We start from the raw sequence: 21,380 nt of genomic DNA, 5'->3' as shown, positions 1-21,380 counted from the left end.
TCTCTCTCTCTCTCTCTCTCTCTCTCTCTCTCTCTCTCTCTCTCTCTCTCATTTTTTCTCTCACTCTCTCTGGAATAAAGGGAAGTCTTGCTATACACTATGGCATTTTTCCCATGAAAAATACACAAACCATGGACGTTTGGTTAAAATATGTCATTAGAGGAGTTTTGGACAGTCTCTTTGTATTGTATAATGTCACCAAGTCACCTTGTCTTCCAAGCCCTAACCTGCCCTGTGCCACAGAACTCACACAATCACCTGAGCAGGGCTTGAGACATAGGACTAATATATGAGCTGTAATTCTGAAGGATCTCAAAAGCATGGTACGATATTCTCCAATATTGGTCATAGAGTAATTTTTATTTTTTGGCTTACCTTATTCTACTAAAAAAATACTATTTTCCCTTTTATTGCAAACTATATCTAGTAAGTCTGATTTTTTGTCTAGATTGGGACCATGACTTCCCTGTAAAGTAGCATATGTTTTATTTCATAAATACAAATGAATAGGATAATAGGATTCAGTACATTGACTTACTAGCTCTATAACCTTGGGCAAGGTACTGAACATATCTAAGTCTGATATGAGAATAATAATAGCAACTTCCTCCTAGGTTGTTGTAGGGATTAAATGAGATAGACAATCCATGTGGCATGCTTAGCTTGCTTTCATTATTACAACCTCTGAGGGCTTGATAGACTAATACCCATGATGATCAAGTACCTAAACAAACCTATCACCTCTACAAGTCTCCTTTTTATTTTCTTTTTAAAATGTCCTCTACCCCACTCCATCCAGAGAAGTAGAAATTTACAATAGGTATGCTTGTGGGTCCCGAATATCCCTGAACATGAACTCTTCCTGCAGAGTTCAGATGGCATTTCTGGATTGCTTCTGGTTGGGTCATGTCATTTAGGGTAGTCATTCATCTGGCCCCTGCATTTCTTTTGTTTGTTTTTTTTTTCAGCTGAGCCATCCTGCCACCTGTTGGCAGCTCAGCGGCAACTCAGCTCAGGCCGGGCATCAAACCGCTGTTGCTCAGAGCTCAAACTCTTGCACGAGCTCTTAACCAACTGAGCCACTCGGCCGGCCCTCCCCTGCATTTCTTTCCACAGCCTATGTAACATTCATCTTTCCTCATCTGGTTCCTTAAGGAGTCTTGGTTGGCCGGGGACTCAACCCTTCATTTCAGTTTGTCAAAAATTCCTACCTAGGGATGAGCGCTGAATTCGAGGGGAGCGCTGGGCTGGGGCATCTGAGCCTGGCCTTTTCATCTATGCAGGTTAGGTAATTGCTAAGTTTTCCCTCCTGAAACTATCATCCCACCATTTCTCTCCCACCCCACCACACCCCCCAGTTAATGATCAGTTCTGGATTTAAACTGCTTGCCTCTCCTGCTGTTGCCATGACAACAGTTGGCCTGCACCTGCCACTGGGTGAACAGTGCCTCTTTCAGAAGAGGCGATGGCAGTTGCTGGCTCCACAAAAGCCAGGGAGTAAATTCATGTTTACCTGTTTGGGGAGAGAAGTTTCCGCTCATTCCATCTTAGGCATTTTCCTGGCAAGCTTCACCTCAACTTCCTTCTCAGATAAACTGCTTGTTGGCATTCAACAAAGAAAGTGAAAAATCTTCTGATTAAAAATGCCACATCCCTGTTGGCTTGTCACAGTTCCATCCATTAACTTTACTTATTCCCCACCAAGATGTGAGAGAACATGAAACTTCCGTCTCCCGAGGAAGGCGACATGGTCTAGTGGTTGAAAGCCCAGAATTGTAAGCCTGATTGATCTGGGTTCGAATCCTAGGGGAGTCGCTCTGTAACTGTGTGACCATGGCTTAAGCACTTTACCTCTTATAGTATCAATTTTCTCATCTATAAAAAGAGGACTAGGATAACTGTATCTCATAGAGTTGTTTTAAAGCTTTGAAATAATATATTTAGGTCTAGCTCTTATTTAGTGTTCAACACTAAAGCGGGCATCACCATTCCTACTGTTTAGCTGATAATCCTGGACGACCCTGAAGGTCAGGCAGCGTTGGCAGCTTGGTCAGTTTCCACTGGTCCTTGTCTGAGTGGCGCTACCTGTGCAGGTAGGATAAAACAGCACACTGCCACCACAGCATCCAGACCGAGATGCATCTAGCAGCCTGACAAACGCTCCTCTCCCTGCCTTCACGGCAATTCTGGCAGCTCCTTCTCGGCAACTGGTTTTCTCATGCTCAATTTCACTTTCCTTTAAATAGAACTGATGGAACCAGAGGGGAAGGAGACATGTACTCACCAAGGAAACAAATGCTCTTCTGTTTTACAACCATATTGCAACCTACGGGGAACAACTGGTAGTGGTGGCTAAGGAGTGGGGGGAATGAGGCATTTGTGTAAGAAACTGCTTTCTACCCTGAAACCCCTGCTTGTGGATAAGAAAATATTTTATGAACCTATAACCACTCCGAGTCTGGTCGTGAGGCCAAACGAGCACAGGCACATGAACACTGGTCTTTGGCACAGACCTTACCGTTTAGGGGGCCCCAGTTCTACCTTAGCCTTTGGCCCCCTTTCTTAAAGGTGTGAGCTATCTCCCTGCAGTTCTAATTTTAAAGAAACCTGCACTCATTGACTATAAACTTCATACCTTGAAAAATAAATAAACAAACAAAAAACACACCAGCTTCTGTTCCTGGCATCTGTTACAGATGCCTGATGGGGGTTTCTGGGTAAAGAGGTGCCAGGAGCCGCTGCGCCTCAGTATCTGACATGGCCAAGCACACTGCAATTGTGACAAATTCTGAAGCTCTGACTGAGAAACAGATACTGCTTTGTATCTTAAAGAATTTAAATACCCCTTCTGATAGATATATCACAATAATTATATTTTATACACTAAAGGCAATTTTAGTCACACTACTAGTCTCTTAGTAAAGGTCAAAGTACACACCCTGTAAATCTTAAGATCCCGCTTAGACAATAGTTTTTAGAATAAATGTTGGGTGGTCATGGTAACCATCCTTTGGGCGATTATGTAGAGGCTCAGGCCTTGGTCGCAGTCATTGTAGGTGGAGGGATTTGGGTGTAGTTGGGATAAGTTAGTTTTTAGCATAGAAAAGGTATAGCTGTACCCTGGAGCATAAGAATTATGAGGAATTAAAACCCTGATACTAATGGAACAATGATTAAACTGCCCGGTATAAAAAGGGGCTTGCTGTAAAAATAAAGTGAGACACTTCTTCTTGAAAAAGTGCTCCTGTGTGTCCATGCGTTTTTTCCTTTTTCCTCACAGACTCCGCCTCCACCTGAGCGAACCCCTGGACCTGCCGGAGCTGGTCTCCTGCAAAGAGGTGCATGGAGTTCACATACATAGAGCTTACAAAAATGAGGAGGATCCTTGGAAGCTGTTGGGAAAGTGAAATGATTGACCTCTTGCCTGTTTCTCACTGGGAGGAACTGAGAGGATGCTAGAGGCCAGCAGGTTTCTCCTCTATAAAATGAAAAAGTTACCCCTGACAACAATTTTGCCGTGGCTGCTACGGGTGAGGGGGGCATAACCAATGACATCAAATATAGACTGGAGTTTTGTGACTTCCTAAAATCTATTATGCTTAATGCCAGTTCAAAATGGCTATGAACACAAACAAGGAAGAAGAAAACTGACTCCAGCCAGGCTCTTCAGCACTGGATCTAACTCAGGGACAAATCGACACCAATTTAATTCTTTGACTAGCTTAAAAACATCTATAGCCTTAAGTCTATTTGGAAAATGTTGGTGCTTTAGTATTCCTTTTCTCCATTTGTTTAGAGGGAATTAGATAACTACTTTCCAAACTTGATTTTAAATTAGAGGAAGGCAGAAGCTGTCAAAATAAGGGTCTAAATAAGACAAATCAAACAAACAGTTCCCTTTTTCCAAACTACTTTATCTCATTGCTTGTTTTTCCATCCAGAAGAAGAAACAACAAGGAGAATACTTTCAATGCCTCAAAGCATACTTGTCCTTTATGTGGATGTGTTATTCTGATGGGGAAATTGAGGTATAAAGGAAAGCAAACCATCTACTCATAATAAATCATGAGATGTGATCACAGGAATAAACCTGTAAGATTCAGAAGTCTGTCTATTTCCTCTACAGATGGGGCAATGCTGTAGCCAAGAGGTCAAGTCTAACAGGAAATGACAGGAACCTTTTGGTGCCTCATCATGGCATACCGGACCCACTGCAGGGTGGGCTCTCACAGCTTTTCGCCTGATCTCCTCCCAGTCCCTGCAGTCACTCATCATTCCCCACACAACACGTCATTTTCACTCGTCTGGGCCTTCACTGTCGGTCTCCTGCCTGAGTGTCCTTCCTACCCTTTCTATCTGGAAAACCCTACGTCTACCCGCCCTCCAAGGGCCAGCACAAATGTGATTCTCTGAGTGAGCTGTTTGCGACTCTACATCCGACATATTTGTTACATATTTGTACAGCGCTGAGGTTAAGAGACCGCATTGTCACATACTTGAATCTGGAATGTCGGCTCTATCGTTTTTTTGGTGTGTGACCTCACGTATGACCTGCATACTCAGTTTTCTGATCTCAGATGAGACATGAAAATTTATCAGCCACTTATTAAGACTGTTGCAAGAAATAAATGAGATAATATATGTAAATGCTTAAAATACTTCCAGCACATAGTTGTCATTCAATAAATGCTTCTTTATAATAATTTATAATTACGTTGTATAATAATCATTATATTGCAATAAAATATGAAGTTAAAATTGTGTACTTAGTTTTCTAGAGGTCTTTAAATTCAGGAATGAAGTCTTTATCACCTTCATATCCCGGAGGCCTCGTATGGGCCCTGGCAACACAGTAGACCGTTGAAAATGTTTGTGAACAAATGAATGCAAGAATTCCTCTGCAATCTTTCCTGCTTAGGAAATTAGGGAACAGAGCACCTAGAGGTGAATATTATCCTGCTAAGCTCTAATAAGGCCACAGGTATAAACAAGGGTAGCCTGCCAAACATACAGCGTAACTACTATATGGGATGGCTAACACAAGTTGGTCAGAGAAAAACCACAGCATGCGAAGTGACATCCAGGTCCCTTTCTACTGGGCCTTTTTTCTTAGCAGTATGGAGCCAGAAAAGGCAGGCAGGCTGCTCCTAGCCAGCATTTCCAGTGTGAGGCAAATGGAATAAGCCAGAGGCACCTTGGTCAAAATTTCCAGCTGTGAATGGATTCTCTGATTATATACTACACACAAACTAAAATAGAGTTGTGACTCTCACAGGCAAGTATCTGAAAATCAATTACTTTAGCAAGGAGCCTTGTCTTCATTATATTAATAGATAGGCAACACGATGCACAGCATGGCTTCATCCTTCATTTGGGTGAGTAGAAGATAAACAATTCATATCAGCAGTAGAAAACAACATCAGCTCATGCTCCGTAACAGGAAAATATGACAGTTAAGAGATTCTCTATGCTAAAGGCCAACTTAGATGTTGGAACCCCACTTCTGTATAACAAGTAGCCCTGACAGTTTCATTCACGTCACAAGTATCAAAGCCATTTTCTTTGGTTTCCAGGTATGTCTTCTGAAATGAAGATAATGCAAAAGCCAAACCATGAATTTACAATCAGAGGACAAAAGAAACCTAAGTGTATCACTAACTTAGTCCCTTCTTATCTCTACGAACTCAGTCGTCAGGAAGACAAATGCCATATCTAAGAACATACGGTTATTATTTTAGAAGGGAAAAAAAAGTGCCTAGTATAGAGCCCCAAGAAAATTTAAAAAAAGAAAAATGAGAGAAAAATTTTAAAAATCTACCAAGTTACAGAATCTATAAGCAGATTCTTTCCACTCCATCTTTATTATAAAACTATATTCCTCCGTACAACTATATCCCCTTCCCCCCCAAAAAACCAAAAAAACTGGGTGGTGAGCAGGGCGAAAAAAAGAGTAGTGTTTATAGGGAAATAAAAACAGACTACAAAAAGGCTGAGAGGCTAAATGATTTGCCCAAGGTCACAGTCAGTCGCAGGCAGACCAAGAACAGAAGGTAGGCCCGCTACCTCCATGGGCTCCTCCACAGAGCTCGCTACCTGCCTGATCACAGAGGCAGCATGGGTCAGAATCACACTGATCTCAGCAGGAGGTTTTTGCTTGAAATAAGAGCCAGCTCTGAAGATGAAAAACTCTACAGAAGTCTCAAGTATGGCTGCTACTATTAAAAAGTCATTTTCCTCTTAGTTTAAAAAAAAAATCACAGAAAATCTCAACAGCCAATCAAAATTTAATTGATGTCGCTCCTTTCTCCTCTGAGCACAAGAGTTGAAAGGTCCTTCCCTCTCCAACTTCCTCCCATTGCTAGCAACAGCTTCCAAGCAGCAGATCCTGCTGCCACCCCCTCTCCTTGAATATATATTACTTCTCAGCAGGCTCCTGCAGGATTGAGAAGGAGCAATCTGTGAGGGAGCAAACACAAGATCTCCCATAATAGCATAGAGAAGGCAGAAAATTACTGCCCAAAGTGTAAATTACTTTTTTTTTTGCTTGAAGAAAAAAAAAAGAGTCACTTTGGGCTTCAAAGACACCCTCTTAAAAGATGATTCCAGTGGTTACTATCCAAGCTCCACACGTTAAGACTTGGCGCCTCCGCGCTCTCCAAGGATCCCTCCATCTGTATCACTCCACTGTTCCATGGATCTGAAGAGTCAACTGCCAGATGGAGGGGCTTCAGACTGTACTCTGTGGCCAGAGGAAGGCCTAGCTGGCTGCTCCTCAGGGAGCCTAGAAGCACCTCTTTTGCTGTTGACCCTGTGAGGACACAGTGTGAGGATAAGGAGATATGCCTTTGTAATGACAGAGGCTAAGGAGAGAAGCCACTTGCAGAAAACAGAGGCCACAGCAATTCAACGTCAAAGCAAGTAGGAACTCCCAGGTTAGAGGAACAAGGCCAAAGTGATCCTGTGAGGGCTGTACGTGAACCCTCCTGGCTTTCACTCAGGGCCACGGGGAGAAGTGTGCTGGCGTTGTGGGACAGTCCGGATGGTGGCTGGGGGCATGAGCCCTGAAGCCAGACGACATTGAAGCCCTAGCTCTGCCACTCACTAGCTGTGATCTAGGGCAAGCGAATCTTTCTGAGCATTGCCTCATTTTACAAGCAGGGTAATAACTACATTATAAGCTTTACATGAGGATTAAATGAGAATATATATAAAGCACTATACATGATAAACCTTCAGTAAATGGTAGCTATGATTAATATGATTGTTAATTAGCAGAACAAGTTACACAATCAAATTCAGGGCAAGGAACAGATATGACCAAAAGTACAAATATTTGGCCACCTCACGTCAAGCAGCTTAGGAAGTCAAAACTGAAAAGAGGAAAGAAGGCAGGGAGCCTCCAGCTGGCAGAAAGAGAGGAAAACACAGATCTGTTACAGACTAATCCATTTCAATAGGACAGAATTTTCCTTTGTTCCTGCCACCGCGGAGAGTGGCTGGAATCCAGTTCTCCGTGAACTTCTGTGCAGACAGCGGGAAGGCGGCTGTGTGGACAGAATGCTAGCGAAGGAGACACAGTGCAGGAATCCAAGCCGACCTGGGGCTCGGGCTTTCCAGGTTCGCTTTTCTCCCAGCCCCGGCGCAGGCAGACCCATACTTCCTTCCATCTCCCTTACACACCATACCCTCAGTGCATACTGTCAGCAACCCAGAAGCCTTTGGAACGAAACCGTTTGGCTTACTGAGATGAGGAAGTGTATATCATAAATAAGAGAACTTTCACATCAAAGGCAGTCTCCCTCAAGCGTGAACTGGAATACACTGAGCCAAATGGTAGTTCGACATAAGCAAATGGAATGGAACCAACAAGAATGAAGGTAAAGGTTATTCAAAAGAAAGCCTGGCTCCTCTTTCCTCTTTCCGCCAAATTGGAACATGCTCTTCAAGTGCTCGTTGTACCAACAAAGGGTTCTGTCGAGTCCCGGGTTAACAGACTCTCTGATGGCATCTTGGCTTGAGGGAAACAGCCTGGCATTTTGGTTACTGGTAAAGAACCCGCTGCTTCACCACTGTCATGGCCAAATGACAGGAAGGATCTACAACTAAACTCTCAAGGCAATCTCTCACACTGGCTAGCACCTTTCAAGGGGGTTAATCTCTTCACAAGGTCTCTGTATTCTCCTAAGCAACGTGACTCTGGCATGGGGCCAATAAGGACAGATGAGCGTGTTCATCCTAATCAGGCTCTCCAGAGATGGGGGGTGGGGGCATTTCTACCCTGTGGAGTCTGCACATTACATCTGCTGAGGTGTTTTCTTTATATTAGTCTTGTCTGAACTCTCTTTCTGGGAAAGAAGGTCTAGGGCTCTGCTTGGCCTAGATTTTAAGGAGCTAGAGCGAGTCTTGAGAGTAGAAGAGGTGAGTGCCAAGGAGATCATTTAAATAGTGTGTCTAAACCTAAGGTCTGTGCAAAACGCTGAAAACTTGGTCAATAACTACAGAAGCTGTCGATTTAGCCTCCCTGCACCGCTAGTGAGTCTAGCTAGTCTTCCAAGCTCTAATGTGTAAAATTCTTGGATGCCTCCCACTGTCTGCAGGATGGAGCTCAAGTACCTGAAGGAGGCCTGAGGCCCTAAATGATGTGGACTCGACCTTCTGTCCTCCACTGTTCTCATCTGGGGCTTTCACTCAACTTGTTACTCTACCTAGAACAACCCCCACCCCTGCTCCTCCTTTGTCTGCCTCCTCATCCTTCAGACCTGTGTGATATACAACCTTTTTTGGTAAACCTCCCCTTATCCTCCAAGACTGACTTAGGAGCCCTTCCTACAGCAGCCTAAACCTCCTTTATCAGAGCATTTCCCCAACAGCGTAAGTGCCTGGCTATATGCTCATCTCTCCCACTAGACTTAGGATCCACAAGGTCAGGGAGCGTGTCTGTTTGAGTTGCCATTACATACCCAGTATATAACACTGTGCCTGACACATAGTAGGGTCATAAGAAAAGAAAGGGAGGGAGGGAGGGAGGCAGGAAATGAACCACAACTTAGAGGGAGCCTGTTCCTGAGAACAGCTGGAAGATGAGGTGTAACGGGACTCCCCTGAGCTCTGTAGGTTTAAAGCAGGGTGCCTGAGGCTTTACCATGGTAGACTAGGGGCTAGATCTGGGCTGAGAACCGCGGTTCCCAAGGGAGGGAAGCACCAGGAGATGCAGATGTGGGATAACACTTGGCACTAAGAAAGGAGCTCAGGATGTGGGAAGGGAGAAAGGAAAATAAATAAATAAATAAATAAAGGAGCTATATTTGTTGGTTTGTAAATAAAATCCAAGAAGGGCTGAATCTTGGCTCCAGTAAAGTAAACTTGGACAATTCATTGAGCTTCTTTCAATGAGAAACTTGAACTAGATTAGTGATTTTCAAATGAGTTCTGAGGAACCCTAGGTTTCTGCAGAAATCCCTCAGGGTCTATTGTAATGAAGACAGGAGGTTCACCAGCAGATGTGGCCCCAACTTTAACCAGAAAAACAATTATTTATACATTGGGATTCTACTTAAAGCCCATTTGAAGAAAAAAAAAAAAGGTGTTTCTGCTAAAACTGCTGAAGTTCTGAATGCAGTGGCTTAGATGACCTTTTCAATACCTCCCAGCCTTAACAATCCTTGACTCTATGTGACAGTGGGGACTCATCTGGACATTATACTTTACTTTGTACAAGTGACCCTCGATTGTGTGGATGGCACAGCTGCAGCATTTCCTAGAGCCTGTTCTCACTGCTCGAGCAGAACGACAGGAAAGGTAAGTGAGCCCAAAGTCCAGGTTCACGTAAGGCTGAGGTGAACATGAAATGCTCTTTTAAATTTCACATGGTGATACAGAAGCACTCAGGAGCATTTTTCTCCCCTAAACAAAGTTTTGTATACCTATGCTCTAGGATTTATTGGATAGGTATCTTGAGTCAGGCACGAAGATGTTAATAGGTCAGAAATAAAGAATATTGGATCCAGAGCCCATTAAAAAAAAAAAAAGCAAGCCAATTCCAATCAAGAGAGAACAATGCAAAAGTTTATCTAGTCAGTCCACCTGAGACCTAATTACCATTCAAATACAGTGCCACTCTTCTTAACAAGATATTCTGAAAGTGCTGAAGAATAAAGCAAAGTTACTGTCATTACACACTTTAAAGTCTATCTTTATCTGAAGGTTACAGGCAGGAAATGGCTCAGATGGGAGGGCGATGGGGTCTTACACAATAAGATCTTCAAAGCCCTGGCTTAAGACGGAGATCCCTTTTCTGTGCTGTTCCTTGGCTGTCCATATCTCATGGGGCATTAAAAGGCCACAGAGTCACCATACTTCATTTCTGAGAACAGACAAGCAGCAACACTGCGTGCTTACCTGGGTCCTTCCTCGTCGCCCTGAAAGAAACAGAAAGAAGCAGCATTAGAAATCAGCATTGTTAAAGACTGATTTAGATTGTTTTTTTCTTTTCCCTCTCTTTTCCGACCTGAAAGCAAGGCTCGTGCATTTATTGTAACAGAAACAAACCAGTAGCCATCTAAGGGCTAATATGATCCTACGTTCTAACTGCCCAACAGAGAGAAACTGATAATTTGCCTTCGCAAGCAGAGAAGTGAATGCACACACCTAGGAAGCCTAAATAATAGCTTTGCCTTTTTATTTGGATGGCTGGCAGGATTTAGCTCTGAGCAAACTGAGAGCCCAAAATAGCAGCGGGTCTTAGGCAAAAGCTGACCAGCTCCCAAAGCATCAAGCTGTTTCCATCAAAGACTCATTTCTGCCTTGGTCTAGCGAGCATGTTTTTCTCCAAGCAAAAACACCGCAACTCTAATATATAGCACGCTATGGTTAAAGGGGCACTGAACTGGGACTCAGAAATACTAGGGTTCTAGTCCAAGATCTGTTATTTACTAGCTATGTTCCCTTGGGCAAGGTAATTAATTAATCTGGACCTTCTCCTCTGTAAAAAGGTATTTCTGGCATTTGATGACCCACACCATTCTCAGCCAAACAATGGCTTTTCTGTTTTTCTTTTTTAGTCTTTGAAAAACCAATGTGTGAGGGTTATTTTTCCAAGTATTGCATGCTCTGAACCTAACTTTAATGATCACAGCAGATTCCTTTGAGCCTCTTTTTGTGACCAAACAAGATTTTTCGAATGACTCTCAAGCCTTTTCCAAGGGACCTCACTTATCCTTTTGGTGATAGGGTATCTTTAAAATCCTCCTCTTGGCCACTCAAGGTTGGTATCAATAGAGAATGTATCTCTCTAGCTGTTGATAACTTCCCAGAGAACTATGATTGATTGATTGATTGATTGATTGATTAACTGATTGACTGAATGATCCTACTGGTATAAAGGAGAATGAACTCTGGAATCAGACACTCTGGGTTCAAGTCTTGACTCCATCACTTGTTTGCTGTGTTACCCTGGTCAAATTATTTTGCCTCTCTTAACATCAATTTCCTAATTTGTAAAGTGGGGATAATAACTGTCCCAGTATCATAGGATGAGTATGAGGACTAAATAAAATAATGTATATAAAGATCAAGTATAGTACCTAAGACACAGGAAGTACTTAATAAAGGTTATTTTATCACTATTACAATTCAGTATGATTCATTCATAAGCTACTATATGTAGGTGCTAAGGGTAAAAGATAAACAACCCATAATGACTTAACCTTCTAGAGCTGCCATTGTTGAGGAGCAACAGACAGAAACAGAAAATGAACTATGACTAAATGTGTTCAGGGCTCTACCAAACACAGAAATGGAATGCCTTGAGGGTCAGAAGTGAAGTGATAAACACGCCTCTCCTGGAGAAGCTGGGGGTGGGGTGGGATGGGGGGGATCTTCACAGAGAAGGTGACATTTATATTGGCGCTTGATGGATAAGCAGGATTTTCCCAGGCTGACAACAGAAGATAAGTGGAAAGGGCACTGGACTAGGAAGAGCAAAGGCACAGCAGTTAAAAAAAAAAAGCACGTTTAAGAAATTTTGACTTCTGTGAAACTAGGGAATGGGGATGTGCATGTTTTGCGTAGGGGCTGTGTGTATGGGGGTGGGGTGGGGGGACTGGGAGTACAACTGAGGCTACAAATGTCAGCTGCAGCCAGAGGTGATTTAAATCAGATTATACACTAAGGGTTGGATAAGAAGGGCATTTTTAGAAGACTGTTAAGGATTTCCAATATTGGTAAGGACGCGAGTCATCTGTCCTCTCTAATGAGAGAGAAGCGAGGCGAGCGGTGGAAGGAGGGTATGGGGATTGTGGAAGCTTTCTTTGCATTTCTTATGTCTTATGGCATGTCTTATGGGAACTATAATTTAGTAAGAAAAAATTCACATAATTTAAATCTACTATGAGTCACACAACTATCAACAACACAATTAAACCTCAACACAATTTTTCAACTATTTTTGGATGTTAAAGCACAATTGTCTAGGGGAACCTTATGGGAAAAAGTAACCAAACTTTCTCCCATGACTTAGAGCAAGTCCTCGTCATAATCACATACAGGTGCAATGGTTAAGAGACAGGGTTTCCGAGTTATAGAAGCATGGCTTCAAACTCTGGCTCGTCAATCCCAACAGTGAAGTTTTTGTCCATTTACTTAACTTTTCCGAGGTTCAGTGTCCTCATTTATACACGGAGATCCTAAATCTTACCTCACACGGTGGCTATATGGATTAAAATAAATGTGAAAATGTTTGTAAAACACTAAGCAAGTGTCTAGTACATTATAAGTGTTCAACAAATGACGGTCATATTGTAATCTCCCTGAGTTGTTCATTAATAACATTTCTAGAGAGAGTGGGGACGGTCAGAGAAGAAGGGACACAAGATTATCCTTTATATTCATCCATTTCTGCTCCTTATAGACATGTGGTTCTTTTCAGAAACAATAATCACTACCACATAGCATGGGGAGGACCAGGGTGCGAGTTTTGCTGTCATGGGAATGAATAAATCAAAGAACAAATCTACCACATATAACTTGAGGTAACTGTAAATAAATAGGGCAGCAGGCATTCAGAGGATTGCTAGTCTTGCTAGTAAAAGGCGTGCATGTGCTATTCCAGGTACCTGAAGTGCATATCCCTGTTCCGAAAGCCTAGCTAATTCCTAGCCATCCTTTCAGATCAAGCCTCACTTGGAAATTGTCCCCCACCGACAGGTTGAGTGGGGTAATCTTTCTCTGTCCTCCGTATCTGTATGGCTCACACTTCGGAGCTAGTATTTAGGGCAGCAAACAGACAGAGACAGCACCACACAGTGTCTTCCTCTTTGGATTTCAACTCCTTGAGAACTGAAACTGTGTGTTCATCAGTTTATTTACTGTACAAGGCACAGAGTAAATAGCGCAAGGTACACAGCAGATAATCAGTCAAGAAAGAAAAGAAGGGAGGACAGGATATAAGGTGGATTTAAGATTCATTTCTACCCCCATTACAAATGAAGTCTGGTTTCAGAGATTAGAGCTGAAAATATGTTAAACATCAACTTCCATTTAAATGGCTTGTTGGAGTAAGCAATGTTCTCAAATCTCGCTGTAAAATATCCTGAATGCTCTTGGTGGGTAGGCTACACTCTAGTACAACCTCTCATTTCCACTGCCACCAGTGGAAATGCATGTACACCAAGAACCCAATAAGTTTGTTCCTAAGTCTGTTTATATCAGTTGAAGTTGTAATTATGATGACACATTTTATTAAATAACAAAAAATGAGTACAAGAGAAAATTGCTGCCTCCATGAAGTGCTGATTCCATGAAAATTACGTCGAATGCTTCCAAAGCATTCAATAAAGTTGCTTAAAAATTGCTGTCAATTTTAATGTAGGTGAGACACATGCAAAATAATGGAAAAAATAAAGTATAAAAGTTTAGGATTCCATATTCAGCTTGCTTTAAATGTTACCTCACTTACGATAAAGAGACTGAAACTGGACCTTATAAACAGTGCAGTATGGACATGGTTTATGCCAGAAGCATGTCGTTCTATCCCAACCAGCTAACTAACCTGCATTCTCAAGAAAAAGAATCTAAATTAAAGAAATACACAAACATATATTTCAAGTTTAAAATAAAGGCTTAAGGTATGTGTGCATCATTTTTAATGATTTACCTATTTGAACCAACTTTTTCTAAGATTATCTCACTGCAGCGAGGACTTCTCTCAAAATTAGACAGAAGATGGAAATGCTCATGATATGCAAGTAAATAAAGACAATTTTTTTACTTGACTTTGGCAAAAAATTTTATAAAAGATATGACTAAATTCAGGCCAAAAAGAGAGAGAGAGAGATTTTCAAAACCAGTGATGAAAATGTACAGTTATAATCATTCTGTGGACAATTTACTAATATGTACAAGAGCCTAAAACATATCCATACCTTTGACTCAGTAATTGCTTATGATTTATAAATAAAAACATACATTACGTTGTTTAAATGACAGTAAAAAGTTGGAAATCACTTAAAATAAGGTAAAAGCTTAATTTATATCATTGATTCAGGATTCAAGCATGTTTTTGAAGAATTTCTAGTAATATGAGGAAAATTTAAAATATAATGTTAAGAAAAAAATGCTGTGAAGGGATGAAGGTGTTAATTTGCCTTATTGGGGTAATAATTTTTCTATACATATACTTATGTTATATGTCAATAATATCTCAATAAAGTTGGAAAAACACACACACAAACATGGAACAAATATAATCCCTAATGATAACAATCAATTTAGTGTGTGTGTGTTTATTCTGTGCTGTGTCTGTAAATTTTAAACACTGCATAATGATTAAGAAAGCAATAACTTTAGTTATTTAAATAGGGGAAAGACCACAACTTTTTAGTCCTGTGGGACTGGTATTGAAACTCCTCCCCTACCCTATATTCTATGAAATGACCCAAAAAGATTAAAAACACATTTTTGAAAAGAAAGGTCACCAGGAAACCTTGTAACCTTTGGGCTTCTTTAACCAGAAGCTCTGTGATTCTACTTGGCCTAATCAAATTCATCTGTGTTAATGGGCTAGTTTTAGAACAATCTTCATAAATCAAAGGTAAATAGCACTTGGGCAGGTGGGATATGTAGTTTTTTAAGTTTATTGAGACATAACTTATAATACCATAAAATTACCTGTTTTAAATATATATTCAATGACTTTTAGTTAATTCACTTATGCAACTATTATCACAAACTTTTTGAAAAACTATATACATATAAATACACAGAAATAACGCCTCTGATAAGGGGCTAATATCCAAAATATATAGGAACTCATACAATTCAACAACAGTAAAACAAACAATCCAATTAAAAAATGGGCAAAGGGCCTGAATAGGCACTTCTCAAAGAGGACATACAGATGGCCAATAGACATATAAAAAGATGCTCAACATCACTAATCATCAGAGAAATGCAAATCAAAATCACAATGAGAGATTACCTCACACCAGTTAGAATGGCTATCATCAACAAAATAAATAATAAGTGTTGGAGAGGCTGTGGAAAAAAAGGAACCCTCATACGCTGTTGGTGGGATTGCAGATTGGTGCAGCTACAATGGAAGGCAGTATGGAAGTTCCTCAAAAGTTAAGAACAGAGTTACCATATGACCCAGCAATCCCTCTCCTGGGTATCTACTCAAAAAATCTGAAAACATTTACCGGTAAAGATATGTGTGCTCCAATGTTCATTGCAGCTTTATTTACAGTGGCCAAGACATAGAAACAACCAAAGTATCCTTCGATAGATGACTGGATAAAGAATATCTGATACACACACACACACACACACACACACACACAATGGAATACTATTTTGCCATAAGAAAAGATGAAATAGTGCTATTTGCGACAACATGGATGGATCTTAAGATTATTATGCTAAGCGAAATACGTCAGACAGCAAAAGTAGAGAACCATATGATTTCACTGATATGTGGGATATAAAACTGAAAACAACAAAGGAACAAGACAAAGAAAGAAAGAAACAAGAACTCCTAGACACAGACAATAGTTTAGTGGTTACCAGAGGGTAAGAGGTGAGGGGGGTAATGGATGAGGGTAAAAGGTGATGGAAGGAGAACTGACTCTGGGTGGTGAATATACAATGTGATATATAGATGATGTATTACAGAATTGTACATTGAAACCTATGTAACATTACTAACCATTGTCACCTCAATAAACTTTAAAAAATAAAAAAAAAATTATGACTTTTTCCTTCTTAATCTCTTTAAAAGCATATGACTGTTTAAGCTAAATTTATAACTGTGTTGCAGTGTTTATTACATATGTAGATTCTGTATATATGATACTATAACATAAAGGACACAGAAAGAGGGTAAATTGGCCTATATAGTTTCAAGGTGTCTACATTTTATATGAAGTGGTACAATATTAATTTTTCCTCCCCCCAACAATATTAATTTTAAGTAGACTAAAAATTTAAGGATATATATTATAATCCTCTAGACACCACTAAAATATAATATAAAGTAATAGAGCTAAAAGGTCAATAGTTATATTAAAATGGAATTCAAATAATTATTTCAAAAATCCAAAAAAAGGCAGGAAAAGACGAGAGGAACAAAAACAGAGCGACAAACAGAAAACAAATCACAAAATGATAGACTTAAATTCAGCCACATTAATAATAACATTTAAATGGTATGGACTGAACACTTCCATTAAAAGGCAGAGATTATCAGACTAGATAAAAGAATTAAGACCTAGCTATGTGCTGCCAAAGAGAGACAGACTTTAACAATACAGATAGACTGAAAGCAACTGAACGGAAAGAGATGGACCATAAAACCAGTAAGCATAAGACTGGACTGGCCTTAAAAACATGAGACAAAACAGACATCAAGACGAAGTATTATCAGAGAAAAAGAGTAACTTTTCACCAGGAAGACATGACAATTATAAATGTGTATTTGCTTAATAATCTTCAAAATATCTGAAGAAAAACTGATAGAACAAAAGGGAAAGATAATTCCATTATCATACTTGGAAATTTAACACGCCTTTCTCAGAAGCTGACAGAACTAGACACAAAAATCAGTAAAAACCTAAAATTTCTGAACACCTCATTGATATTTAATAGAACACTACACCCCAAAGTACAGAATACACATTCTCTTTTGGTGCACGTATGCATTCACCAAGATAGACCACATGCTGGGCCATAAAACAAGTCTTGATAAATGTTGAAAGACTGAAATCATTCAGAATATGCTCTCTGATCGCAATGGAACTAAGTTAGAAATGAAAACCAATATATGTAGGAAAATCCCTAATATTTGGAAGCTAAACACCACACTGCTAAATAATCAACAAATAAAAAGAAAAAAAATCACATGTTCAGAAGCAGAAGTTGCAATCTGCTTTTAAATGCATCAGAAATAAGATGCACTGATGAATGCAAGGTTGAAAAGATGACTATATATATAAAATAAATCAAGTAAAATGTTAATGGTAGAATCTAGATGGAGGTATATGGGTGTAATGTGTAAAACCTTTCAACTTTGCTGTAGTATGTTTGCAATTTTTCGTTAAAAAATGTGTGTGTGTGTGTGTGTGTGTGTGTGTGTGTTTGTGTGTCGGGGCGGGGGGACAGGAATTAGCCAAATTTAAAATGCAAAAAATTTTTTAAAAATCTGTTTCATACAAAGGGGAGAAAGGAATGCCTCTGTTGAGTGAAAGAAAGGTACTAGAAATTCGCTCTGATCAATAAGTTACCTGATTAGCTGGAATATTAGATGACACAGGCTCTGTATAAAAAGCTCTGCACATAGCCCATCCCTGCTTCTGGTTAATAGCTTATTTTGTCCACAGCCTAGTCTTAGGCTTTGTGAGCTTTGCATCCCTAAGAGTAATTCCATCAGCATTAACAAGCAGAGTGCAGTTGAGCAGCTTAAAGACAGTTAATGTTGGGGAGGGACTAAATTCATTATTTGAAGTTAAAATAAAAGACAGATATCTCTCAAAATTAAATCTTTATTTTTGAAAAAACAACCCAATCAACACACAGAATAAATCCAATTGGAGGGAAATTTGGGACAGGGTAATGGCATTGATCCCTTGAGTTAACTCTGGTCTAGCTTTCCGTTTACTAAGACACAAAGTGACCAGTCTACACTGTAAAAGGTCTGAGGAATGCAAAGCTGCCTAGGACACTGATTTTCCGCATTCTTCCCCCAGATACAAACGTGATGCTTAGCATACGGCAGAGCAGGGGATAGGTACAGCTATTGGAATAGGACAGACTTAAATCTGAATCCTGGCTCTATTTTCTACTAACTAAATAACATTGGGTCAGTGTCTCTGCATCTCAATATCTCATATGCAAAATGGAGATAATGAATGCTGATATAAGGATTAAATGAAAGGATTACTATAAAGTGCTCTCTTGCCTATCTAGAAACTTATTTAGGCACACGCTGTCTTATTCTGGAGAAGATGAAATGCAAAGAACAAGAGCTATTCTGTTTTTTTTAACACATGTGAAATTTAGTCACGAACCCTGGATGCGTGAAGCCGGTAACTGTTCAGTGGTCTCTTCCATTTCCTGTCAGGAGGGCTTGAACAATACCTGCCTTCTAGGTGATATCTCAGCTCATCTAGTCTGTGGTTAGGCTCTCCTCAGCCAAGGCAAGACTGTGCTAGTTGAGGCTGAAATTGCTGAGTCAGCAGCAGTCTAGAAAGTCCACAGGACTCTCCAGGTTTTCATCTATTATAGAAGGGCCTACCCTACACCCATCTGGCGTAAGCTTGACTAGAATTTTCAACATAAAGCTATGAAATCTGATGAACAATAGCCTCTCCCCAGTGGCTGAAAGACGTTATAAACTTTATATATAATTTTTTGAATGGCTGCCTTAAATGAGTTTGTAGAAATGGATTCTGAATGCCCAAATGTGTTGTTTGGTAAAACGTCTGAGACCCTTTTATTCTGGTTAGAAAATAACAATGATCACAGTGACTCTATTCATTGTCGAGTGATTCAACATTTACCTTGTGCCTTTCTTTCATGCTGTCTATTTTTGATCCTTGTAGTGCCCTAGCCCCCATGCCTCTCTTAATTCAGCAGTTATGCCCCCAATTTGTGCAGTTGGCTCCATATAAAAACCAACCTGAGGAACCCTTTCACGATTCACAGAATCAGTCCATAATCTTTCACTCTGGCCTGCTTTGGCTTATCCTCATTCAGCCCTGTTCTCGCCCCTATTTCTTTATTTATAAGCTCATTTCACGATTTGGGATCTGTCAACTGCCTTTTCTGGCAACGATTTCTGGCTTCCCTCCTTCACTGTGATTCGTATTTGCCCCACTGACTATACTCCTTTAAGTCACGGTGGAGAAATGTGTTGCCAGGCCCAGGTGCTGGCTGCAGACCCCAGTGGCCAACACTTCCATACTGGTATACACACCAGTTTAACACTTATACCCTGTCTGAGTTTTCAGTTCATTCACAAGAGGGCATGTCCAGAACTAACAAACATGGCAGCCAGTTTCCTCCGATTTCTCCTGCTACTAATAACTGTGGGGATTCTCCTTTACCTCTGCCTTTGGCTCAGCTGCTTCATTAGAGGTATCAAGTTGCTCCTTGGCTTGGGCCATCTGAGTCATCAACCTGTCCATGTGGGACTGGATGTCTGCCAGGATCTCAGTCACATGAGCTGTGGCCATTGCTTCCTGGATGTCCACTAGATGAAGGGCCTTCTGCTCCTCATAAGCAATCACTTTCTGAACCTTCTTAAATTCCTGCTGTATAAACACCTTCATCTGCTCCCGAGTTACCTGCAGAACACAGACAAATAAGGATAAGTTGGTCACACAAAATATGGAAAAGTAGAGCTGTCACTGTAAGTGCCAGGCAGCCCTGATAGCCAAAATGCAAACCGGGGTTTCTGTCTGATCCTGAAGTTTTGGGAACATCCTCTAAACAAGGTTCCCTTAATATCTTTGATGAAAATTATGCTTAAAAAAATAAAAGAGGTAAAAAAAATTTTGCCTCTTTTATTCTATAGGAATTCTTTATCCTCCCTTTCTGCTCTTTTCCTTGTATTCATTTTTATAATGGTAATACAGAAATACTTTTTAAAATATTTAACAGATGAGTATATATGGTAAAAAAAAATCAAATTCCTCTTCTCTCTCCATCTCTATACCTTTTCCCTCCTCAGAGGGAAATTACTATTAATAATTTGTTAAGTATCCTTTCAGCCATTTTTCTATGTAGTTTCATACACACACACACACACACACACACACACACACACACACACACACACAGAAAGAGAGAGAGAATTATGTTGTTTTTACATAAATGGACCACAGTGAACATATCATATGGTTCTGGTCTTATTTTTCTACTTAAAATATGTTGGTACCTACAGATCAACTTCATTCTTTGCATTATTTTTAATATCTGTATAAAGATAATTTATGGATATTTATATATAAATATGTAAGTAAATGAATAAATATCTCTATAAGCTATATATGGAGAAAAAATATATATACACACACACACATATATATATACACACACGTAAAAACCTATCGTGTGTGTGTGTGTGTGTGTGTGTATGTGCGTGTGTGTGTGTAGGTATACACATATACCTATTTAATTACTCCCTTCTTAGTGGAAGTAACGGGATGTTTCCAAATTTTTGCTATTGTGAACAACACATCAATGAAAATCCTGAGATATGCCTCTTAATATCTTCATATAAGTTTCTTTAGAGGCCTTTGGAGTAGTTGATTTATACATACTCAAACATACTGATTGATACAAACCGTGCTCCAAAAAACATGCACCAATTATATTCCCACAACAATATGTGAAAGCAAGCATTTCCCTTACAGCTTTATCAGTAGTGGATAAAATTAAGCCTTTAATTTTTTGCTCTCTGATGGGTAAAAATATATTATTGTTTTATTTTGCAACAACTGTGCAGACCAAATAAATTATGACTGTAGGCTATGTTTGACTAGTGCATAAGAAAGGCAAAGAAAAGTGAGAAACTACCAAGATAAGAACTTCTACGCCCCATATCTTGCCAACAACTGCATTTATTGATATTTCCTCATAACCACATTTACTTTGTGAATATTTTTAAACAACTATGCATCCTGAATAGCAGAGGTAGGGAACAGAAAAGAAGTAGGACAGCAGTCAAAATGAGAAAGGCCAACAGAGAATTTAGAGATGAAAGAGAAAGTAGCTGTCATCTAAGCGAATCCCCTTTCCTTTATAGATAAGGAAACAGACACAGCTGCCAACTTATAGGAGACGCAGAGGGTCCCAATCTCCTTGTTCCCAGTTCGGTGCTCTGTTCA

General features: G+C 40.1%; 1 protein-coding gene across 4 annotated transcripts in view; it reads right to left on the bottom strand.

Annotated features, from left to right (window-relative positions):
* TRIM44 (tripartite motif containing 44) overlaps positions 1-21,380 on the bottom strand; it is a 117,352-nt gene that overhangs the window by 42,610 nt on the left and 53,362 nt on the right. For all 4 annotated transcript variants that reach the window (XM_019639533.1, XM_019639532.1, XM_019639535.1 and 1 more), the window contains 2 exons: positions 19,596-19,835; positions 10,399-10,418 (listed from right to left, as the gene is read on the bottom strand). In XM_019639533.1, coding sequence (XP_019495078.1) covers positions 10,399-10,418; positions 19,596-19,835 — 260 coding nt within the window. The remainder of the gene's footprint in view (positions 1-10,398; positions 10,419-19,595; positions 19,836-21,380) is intronic.

This window comes from Hipposideros armiger, unplaced genomic scaffold, assembly GCF_001890085.2.
Source record: "Hipposideros armiger isolate ML-2016 unplaced genomic scaffold, ASM189008v1 scaffold_44, whole genome shotgun sequence".
Taxonomy (NCBI): Eukaryota; Metazoa; Chordata; class Mammalia; order Chiroptera; family Hipposideridae; genus Hipposideros; species Hipposideros armiger.
This window is presented reverse-complemented; position numbering and strand designations above follow the sequence as displayed.